The sequence below is a fragment of the Drosophila miranda genome, chromosome XL, assembly GCF_003369915.1.
Source record: "Drosophila miranda strain MSH22 chromosome XL, D.miranda_PacBio2.1, whole genome shotgun sequence".
NCBI lineage: Eukaryota > Metazoa > Arthropoda > Insecta > Diptera > Drosophilidae > Drosophila > Drosophila miranda.
This window is the reverse complement of record NC_046673.1, coordinates 3,738,347-3,748,309: the sequence shown is the minus strand read 5'-3', so window position 1 is coordinate 3,748,309 and position 9,963 is coordinate 3,738,347. Positions and strand designations below refer to the sequence as shown.

The following is a 9,963-nucleotide window of genomic DNA, read 5'->3' as shown; positions in this document are numbered from 1 at the left end:
ACTTTACCACTACCATTCGATAATATTCCACAAGACAACCATTTGCAGGAGCCCTCCCGCCTAGCCTGACAGAAAGCGCCTTCGCGCTTTGCAAACCATGTCCATGGTCTTCATCAAGGCGAATAGGGTGTCCGCCAAGTGCATCGACTGGGACCTGCTGCACTCGTTCGCACCTGCATGAGATTGACGAAGGACTACCTACTGACCGCTGAGAAGGAAAGCACGAATTTCCATCTGAGCGAATGCAGCGAAGTCGAAACGCAAGGTCATTCATTGTAGCAATGTCCTTGTTTGCTCCAAGGATTAATGCGCAAATGGATTCGCCTATGATTAACGGAGTGCTGCCATCGCAAGAAGCAGCAGGAGGAGCAGGAGGGCCCCTTCGCAAGGTGACCCCGGAGAAGGCCATGGAGCGCGTAAACTAATGTGAGCGCAGGAAGGTGGCGTAGCATTTGCAAGCTGAAGACGACAAGAGATTTCTTGAACTGAAGCGCCAAAACCAAAGACCAAGGCATTTTGCTGGACAAGACACAGTCTCGGTGAAAAAAGCTCAACGAAAATCCGAGCGAAGGACCAAGTCCGAAGCAAAAGTCCCAAGACCAAGAGAAAAGAGAAAACGAGGGGGAACGTTGTGAGTTGCTGCGGACACCGCAACTCTACAGTTATACCCGATACTAAGTCAGTATGGCTCTCCTGCGGCAGACGCCGCTAATATTGAACCACACGACAAAGAGTGCGTGCGAGAGAGACAGAAAATCAGTCTGAGCGTGACGTCGGGCGCTGCGTAGCCACTGCAAATTGATTTGTTCCTTTTGGCTACAAAAATGATCCGATCTGATCCAGATTCAGCAATCTGATAGATATGGTCATTATCTATGATTCTGCGTTTTTAGTTTTCTCGAATGTGCAATATTGTGGATGCAACAGATTTTCGTCTTTTGTGGGGGCGGAAGGGGGTGGGGCGAAATTCTGAGATATACGTTTTATAGTGAGATCTAACAGAAGTGCGGATACCAAATTTGGTTACTCTAGCCTTAATAGTCTCTGAGATTTGTGGATGCCACAGATTTTCGTCCTTTGTGGGGGCGGAAGTGGCCGGGGCGAAGTTTTGAAATATTTTTGTAGCAGTGACATATCACAGAAGTCTGGATCCAAAACATCGTTGCTCTAGCTCTTATAGTCTTTGGGCACTAGGCGCTGAAGGGGACGGACGGTCGGACGGACGGACGGACGGACAGACGGACGGACGGACGGACAGACGGACAGACAGACAGGGCTCAATCGACTCGGCTATTGATGCTGATCAAGAATATATATACTTTATGGGGTCGGAAACGATTCCTTCTGGACGTTACACACATCCACTTTTACCACAAATCTAATATACCCCAATACTCATTTTGAGTATCGGGTATACAAATCTCTGTCACTACAGAGATCGTTTCATTCAATGCCGATACTAGGAATATCAACATTAGCTGTTGAACCTCTAAATCTGGATTTTCAATTTATATAAGAAATAATAATATATATATTATTAAAGAAGTTGATCCGAATATTGCAAGCGATGTTCTAAAAAAAACTTTCAGCGATTTGTGATATTTATCTGATGAAAATACCGCACTTGCATTGTGTGACGACAAAGTTACTTTCATGGAGGAACGAGAAATGATGGAGCAATATATTTCCCAAGGTTTTGTAGCTGAAGATTCTTCAGAATGCAAGTAATGAAGACTATCAAAATGCTCTAATGTGGTTAATGATACAGCCCAACGGGCTGTTAAACTTATGCAAGACTATTAACAAATACTGACAAAGTACTGAAGTTGCTAGTCAATATTCATTGAAGTGGAGTGTAAAGTACTCAAAATGAGTATTGGGGTATATTGTTATACCCGATACTCAAAATGAGTATTGGGGTATATTAGATTTGTGGTAAAAGTGGATGTGTGTAACGTCCGGAAGGAATCGTTTCCGACCCCATAAAGTATATATATTCTTGATCAGCATCAATAGCCGAGTCGATTGAGCCCTGTCTGTCTGTCCGTCCGTCCGTCTGTCCGTCCCCTTCAGCGCCTAGTGCCCAAAGACTATAAGAGCTAGAGCAACGATGTTTTGGATCCAGACTTCTGTGATATGTCACTGCTACAAAAATATTTCAAAACTTCGCCCCGCCCACTTCCGCCCCCACAAAGGACGAAAATCTGTGGCATCCACATTTTTAAAGATACGATAAAACCAAAAACGCAAAGTCGTAGAGGATGACCTTATGTTCTAGAGTGTAAAATCTCAACCAGATCGTATAATTATTATAGCCAGAATCAAGAAAACAATTTCATTCTTTCTCGCTCTGTCTCTCTCTAACACACAGGTTTCATGGTCGGTTTTGCCAATTGCAAAATATGAGTTCAAGGATCTCAGAACCTATAAGAGCCAGAGCAACCAAATTTGGTATCCACACTCCTGTGATATCGGACGTTGACCGTTTCGTGTCCAAATTTCGCCACAGCCCCTTCCGCCCCCGCAAAGGACGAAAATCTGGGGCATCCACAAATCTCAGAGACTATTAAAACTAGAGTAACCAAATTTGGTATCCGCACTTCTGTTAGATCTCACTACAAAACGTATATCTCAGAATTTCGCCCCACCCCCTTCCGCCCCCACAAAAGACGAAAATCTGTTGCATCCACAATATTGCACATTCGAGAAAACTAAAAACGCAGAATCATAGATAATGACCATATCTATCAGATTGCTGAATCTGGATCAGATCGGATCATTTTTGTAGCCAAAAGGAACAAATCAATTTGCAGTGGCTACGCAGCGCCCGACGTCACGCTCAGACTGATTTTCTGTCTCTCTCGCACGCACTCTTTGTCGTGTGGTTCAATATTAGCGGCGTCTGCCGCAGGAGAGCCATACTGACTTAGTATCGGGTATAACTGTAGAGTTGCGGTGTCCGCAGCAACTCACAACGTTCCCCCTCGTTATTTTTGGCTTAAATATTAACCAATCCAGCTGTTAATTAATTTAATAATTTAATTAATTTTGAAAAACTCAATTCATAAAAAAATGCAATCCATCAGAGCATTATATAATACAGCTGCCATAGCAACCATTGGCCAAATTAATTTCAACTGTGACTTCAAGTCGGCACCTCTAAACGTTGTCGAATCGGGCTTAAAATTTATATTTTATTGTTTTTTACTAAAAGGAACATTTTTAGACCCTGAGCCCTTTGATTCCGACACATTTTTGTTCGCCCATAATAATAAGCGCAAGCCTAATGTGACTGACATATTAATGTACATACCTACCATAAGATTATAAAGAAATATATGCATCATTTAAACTAAATGAAAGGGCCCAAAAATCCTAGTGGAAAAACTGTGAAACAAATTACATTTTTGCTATACCGTTTATAAGAAAAAGATATATGGTATGGTAATTCTAAGTTATTAGAATTGTACTTATTGTACTTTTTATACCCGATACTCAAAATGAGTATTGGGGTATATTAGATTTGTGGTAAAAGTGGATGTGTGTAACGTCCAGAAAGAATCGTTTCCGACCCCATAAAGTATATATATTCTTGATCAGCATCAATAGCCGAGTCGATTGAGCCCTGTCTGTCTGTCCGTCTGTCCGTCCGTCCGTCCGTCCGTCCGTCCGTCCGTCCGTCCGTCCGTCCGTCCGTCCGTCCGTCCCCTTCAGCGCCTAGTGCTCAAAGACTATAAGAGCTAGAGCAACGATGTTTTGGATCCAGACTTCTGTGATATGTCACTGCTACAAAAATATTTCAAAACTTCGCCCCGCCCACTTCCGCCCCCACAAAGGATGAAAATCTGTGGCATCCACATTTTTAAAGATACGATAAAACCAAAAACGCAGAATCGGTGAGGATGACCATATCTTCTACAGTGCAAAATCTGAACCAGATCGTATAATTATTATAGCCAGAATCAAGAAAACAATTTCATTCTTTCTCGCTCTGTCTCTCTCTAACACACAGGTTTCATGGTCGGTTTTGTCAATTGCAAAATATGAGTTCAAGGATCTCAGAACCTATAAGAGCCAGAGCAACCAAATTTGGTATCCACACTCCTGTGATATCGGACCTTGACCGTTTCGTGTCCAAATTTTGCCACACCCCCTTCCGCCCCCGCAAAGGACGAAAATCTGGGGCATCCACAAATCTCAGAGACTATTAAGGCTAGAGTAACCAAATTTGGTATCCGCTTTTCTGTTAGATCTCACTACAAAACGTATATCTCAGAATTTCGCCCTACCCCCTTCCGCCCCCCCAAAAGACAAAAATCTGTTGCATCCACAATATTGCACATTCGAGAAAACTAAAAACGCAGAATCATAGATAATGACCATATCTATCAGACTGCTGAATCTGGATCAGATCAGATCGTTTGTATAGCCAAAAGGAACAAATAAATTTGCTGTGGCTACGCAGCGCCCGACGTCACGCTCAGACTGATTTTCTGTCTCTCTCGCACGCACTCTTTGTCGTGTGGTTCAATATTAGCGGCGTCTGCCGCAGGAGAGCCATACTGACTTAGTATCGGGTATAACTGTAGAGTTGCGGTGTCCGCAGCAACTCACAACGTTCCACCTCGTTTTGAGTTCGATTCGGGAGTAGTTCGAGAACAAATCGGGATTTGCTTGCTATAGAATTGGGCTTGGTATAAATATTTTATGCTTAGGTCGATTGTTTGTGACCTGGATATATTTTCTACATATGTATGTATGTATGTACAGGCCATCAATTAGAGTTGCAAACGAACTAAAGGTAAGTCCAAAACTTACCTAAAGTAATACCGAATGTACACGAAATGTCCTAAAACGGATAAAAAACGTACCTGAAATGAGTTAAATCACTTAATATAGAGCCGGCGAAAACGGAGCCGAGATTGAGCGGTATGTTTAAGTTTTTCTGCAGTTAATCTTTGATCTTAAATAATCCTTCCTGCATGTACAAATGGGAAAGAGTTCTTTGAATCGCTCCTGAACGGGAGCTGTCCGGAGCCGTGGTGCAGGTTGAATCCTCGCCCGAATCAAGCCCGAATTCTCGTTCACTCTCGATTTGATTCTCTGGTAGAGACAATGATAATGAGCAAGCAATACAATAATTTGCTGGTTTTTTGCTTCGCCCTTTGCCTGAAAATATTTATTTGTGTGTGTGCGTACGTTTTCTTTCTTTTTAACAGTGCAAAAGAAAAGCCGAATGTGCATAGCCGAAGGCCCTCGACCTCAACATCATTATCATATACCAGAGACATGGAAAAAGAACTTGCTGATTTTAGTCCGCTATGATCGGACTCGGTTTTTGGGGACTCGGGCTGATTCGAATCTGACTGAAGGGCAAGATTCGGATAATGATCGAAAGCATCAAAGAGGCATGATTTTACGAATACTGTGGATGCATGCAGGGCTCTAGTATACACTCTATTTGATATAACCATTTTGTTAAACTCTCGCCGCAAAACCAGCTCCCCTACGATATTCCAATATAAAAGAAAATTATTTTTGCAAATGTATTTTTTGATAATACGTATATTCGAGTACAATATTTTTGGATATTTAGATTATGCATACGGATGGATGGATAACTACCGATGGCTCGGGCGATCCCCACAAACAAAAATCATCATCATATGTGCTTCTTGTATCGTGCATTTAGCAAAGGTTTACATACTTATATATTCAATATCGATTGATATCCATTATAGGTAAGAGTAGAAGTTGCATACATATATAGATATGGCTAGACGAGTAAGAGAAGAAGCTGCTCAAAACTTTCCGCTCTATGTTATGACAATACGATCCCAAACAACAGCAACATTTAACTGGCTAAGATAAAAGTGATTATGGTTACACTATGTACTAAAATACAATTGGCCAATATGTAATCGATGAAACGGAAACAACTTTGTTTTGGTTAACAACTTATAGACACCTAACTAGCGATATTAGATGGGTTGCTTCAGCTGCACTGCCGAATGTCCGGTGTCCAGTGGAGAGTGCTGCGCCTCCAATCATGGGTCCAAGTCCAGGCGGCTGTCTCCAGATTTCTGTCCTTCCTTCGGCTCCGAGGCCAGCCGAAGCCTGGTGACCCACACAACCGCTCTCTACTCGTCAATCCAATCGACTGTCACCCACGCGAGAGGAGTCCTGGGTCTTTTATAGCCAGAGTGTTTGCTTGGTCACAGTTGCTCCGGCCGTACACAATTTTACGGCCAGATGCCCATCTAAGTACTGGATATATGGCCATTCATTGAGTTAGCTTCTTTGCCAGCCACATTGTTCATTGCGTTCTAATTTGATTTTGATTGAATTGAAGTTATCGCAATTGTGCACTCTGCACAACAGGAGCTGGGGTAGGAATGGATGTATAGATACAGCATTTGACGTCATGTTTGGGTGAAGACCACTATAGTCATAGTAAATAGAATTTTATCTTTTCATGTAAATGGTTTTGTTCCTCTACATAGCAGTCGTATCCACGACAGAGATGCCAGTGACGTCAGAAGCAATCGAAGGACTCGCAATTTCATTCATGAAAATTGGAACAGGAGCAACGCATTAGGCTCACTTGAGTGGAGTCCACGCGTCTGCGCCACACCGAAGTGTGGTGGCGCAGTGGTGCACATGTGCGATAAGCGAAATTCAATCAATCAAGAGAAAATTGAAGCTCATCGAGCAGGAAGTGTCGCATCAAATGCGTGGGCTCTGGTGCGGCCACGGGTTCCACAACAGTAGTGCCCAGCACATAGAGTCGAGGATGGTTTGCTATAAAAGCGGAGACCTTCCACTGGTGAATTCAGTCAAGTTCTGAAGACTGCTGGTGCAACAGCAACGAACCAACTCATCGATTAATATCCAGTACCTGAACCGAATCTCTGACCCATCTGCAATGGTAGTGCAAGCTAGGAGGTTGAGGCTAAGCGCCCTTCTCCTGCTGATCCAGCTTGGCTGCTTTAACTTGGCCCTTGCCAACAGCAGATATTTCTGCAGTGGAAGTAACCGTGATCCATCCGTCTGCAGCAGCCGCCAGTGGGATGCCCGAAGTCTGGAGGACTACGATGAGCGCCTGGTGTACAGACAAGCCCCGGAGCGCAGCGAGCAAAACACCCAAAGGAGAGTCCCTGTGCAGTCCGCGGCCCGTGACGATCGTCGGGACGAGCGGCGCGAAGAGACGAAAGTCCGGTTGGAGGCTAAACGAGAGAGTCTCTCGCGAGTCTTGCGGCAGGAGGTGCGCTTCATCAATCGGGAGTCGAAACGAGTAGAGGATAGGACCCGGGATGTTCGAGAACTAGTTGAAAGCCAGAAGCGTGAGGTTCGTGAGGAAGGGGCAGTGCGGCAGGAGGAACGTGAACGGTCCAGGGAAGTAGAACGAGAAGTTGCCAGACGCGATCACCGTGCGGAACGTGATCGCGCCGAAGGAAGGCGATTGGATGCATCTAACGAGAGACAAGATCGAGTCAGCTCTAGAAATGTAGAACGAGAGGTTTTAAGACGTGAAGATTCGTTCGATAGTCGTCGTGATGCACGAGCTACCCGGGAGAACCTCCGACGGACAGATATAGACGACTTACGACGAGTTGAACGACCAAACTCACGAAGAATTAATCGCGAATCAGGACAACGAGTAAACCGTCAATCCCAGCGTCTTGTGGATCGAGACGATCTTCGAAGGTCGGAACAAGACTTAGCAAGGCTTCAGGAACGAGAGTCTAATGAGCGTGATTTAGATAGGCGCTTCAAATTAAGCGGAGAGGAAAGAATAGTGGAGCGACGTGAGAAACAAGAGCTTTCACGAAGATCGGAACGTGACGTGTCAAGACTTGGAGAACGCGAGGAGCGCGAGAGAGTCGATGTCAAACGCCAGGATACACGAGAGGACATGCGACTAGCGGAACGAGATGAATCCCGACGAGTTCAGGTGCAGCGCGAAGAAGTCCGAAGTGAAGAACGAGAGGTATCTAGACGTGAAGACCGTGAGAATAGTCGCAGGGAGAACACACGGCGGGAGGAACGTGATGACATGCGTCGAGAGGTGCGGGAATCTTCCCGTCGAGTGGAGCGCGAAGAATTGCGTCAATCTAAAACAGATGAACGGGCCTTCCGAGCTAATGAAAGGCGAAACATTGAACGAAGGGTAGAAACTGTTGACAGGGAGAGCAGGCGTCAGGTGGAAAGGGAAGACCTGCGTCTTATCGAACGAGATGTATCTCGTGGTCTGGAACGAGCCGTTCTCCGACAGGACGATCACGACTATTCAAGGCGTGAAGAGCGTGAGCGAGTTGATGCCAGCCGATTGGCTGGTCATAGGGACGAGCGCGAAATAGATCGTGAAAACTTTCGACGAGTGGAACGGGGCGATTTTCGAAGGGTCCAACATGACTCGTCAATACGTGAAGAACGTGAGCATCGCGAAGACCGCGAGGACGCTCGTGACCATTCTGAAATTCGACGATTGGATAGTCGCAGGGACAAACAACGTGTGGACCGCGAAGAAGTCCGTAGAGAGGAAAATGAGCGAAGTGATATGCGACGCGTGGATGGAAGTGATTTGGCTCGAGCAGAGCGGGATCTCTCCAGACGTGAGGCTGGTGAACGATTAAATCGTCGTGAGGTTCGTGAGTCCGTACGACGTGAGCAGCCTCTGTCCAGCCAACAAAGGACCAAGGGCTGGTTGAGCTGCGGCAAGCGCGAGCTGCTGATGACCGGTCAGATCCTGCTGATGGCCGCGCTCTACAAAAAGTCGACCGTCAATGGCAAGGGACTCTCTGGTGTAGGGTAAGTGTTTGCTTCTGCCTGTTTTATAGCTGGACTAATCAACTTCTATCTCCAGGAATGCTCTGGGTGAACAGATTCAGGGATATCTCCACATGATCGGTTACTAATCCTACTAACGAACCTAACCTACTAAAAGCCCCAGCAGCCCCACCCGATACGGACCAAGAACATGCACAAAGGACGAAGCACCGAACCCCAGAGCGCGACGAGCCCCAAAGCCGAGACTAGACGGGCTAGGACAAGACAGGGCATTCCCATGGTGGAGCCGTGTCTCCCCCACATGCATTGTACAATTTAATCCAACTGTTACTGTAACTAACCCACAAGCATAACGAAAATATAAGGGATACTCAGTTGAGCATCTGCATCTGCATAGCAAGCACGGCAGGAGCTTCGATTCCTGGTTGGGTTGCGGTTACCCCTGCATAGCTTGGCATAATTGGAGCATTCGAGTGTGTCCGGTCGTGCGTCCGTGTGTGCATGGACATGGACACCGCAACTGTCCACTCGAATTCTCCTGAACCGGGCATCCTTTGGACAGGCCGGGAGGGGCCGGTTCGCTGCAATCGAATGCAACCCACATGCCTCGAGAGTACACTCTACCCTGAGCAGCACAAAGCTGAAAGCCAAAATTATTATTGCGATTTTCCATGCCGTTTGCCTTCATCCTAGTGGCTCCTTTGTCCTCTTTTGCCCTCTCTCAGATAAGTGTGTGTGTGTATCGGGGCTGATAAATTTCGCACATATTAGATGTTGGTCTGGTCTATTCATCTTTTCGGGTTTCAAGAGATTTCCCTGGGTGGGGCGGCGGGCTGGAGGCTGGCAACAGCCCGGCAATGGCTACGTAACCGACAAGCAGCCAGTAAGCCATCCTTAATCAGTGAAACCAACACAAATTTTGCACAATTTTCATCTTTTGGGGATTATTTCAACTGTGTGTGTGGCTCTGAGTGGAAGGATGTGTGCTCTCCGAACAGAAGCCTTCTATTCAGATATGGGCTGGCCTTGTTTCCACTCACTCTGGTAAATATAAATACGAGCTCTGCATGGGAGGTGGGAGTACTCCTCCAAATTGTTGGGTGTATAGCACTTTTAGTGTTTTGTGTATTGGACCTGCAATCTATGGAAGCTTGAGAGATGGGAGTTGCGGAT

The 9,963-nt window shown here is 45.8% G+C and overlaps 1 protein-coding gene across 1 annotated transcript; it reads left to right on the top strand.

Annotated features, from left to right (window-relative positions):
- The first annotated feature begins 6,848 nt into the window (after positions 1-6,848).
- On the top strand, positions 6,849-9,191 carry LOC108165091 (trichohyalin). The gene is made up of 2 exons (XM_017301144.2): positions 6,849-8,811; positions 8,867-9,191. The coding sequence occupies exons 1-2, from the start codon at positions 6,926-6,928 to the stop codon at positions 8,916-8,918; spliced, it is 1,938 nt and encodes a 645-aa protein (XP_017156633.1). The 5' UTR covers positions 6,849-6,925; the 3' UTR covers positions 8,919-9,191.
- The last annotated feature ends 772 nt before the right edge of the window (positions 9,192-9,963 follow it).

Coding starts and splice junctions, on each gene's coding strand:
- LOC108165091 (XM_017301144.2), top strand. CDS start 6,926: ATGGTAGTGCAAGCTAGGAGGTTGAGGCTAAGCGCCCTTCTCCTGCTG. Junction 8,812..8,866: donor AAGGGACTCTCTGGTGTAGG/GTAAGTGTTTGC, acceptor TTCTATCTCCAG/GAATGCTCTGGGTGAACAGA.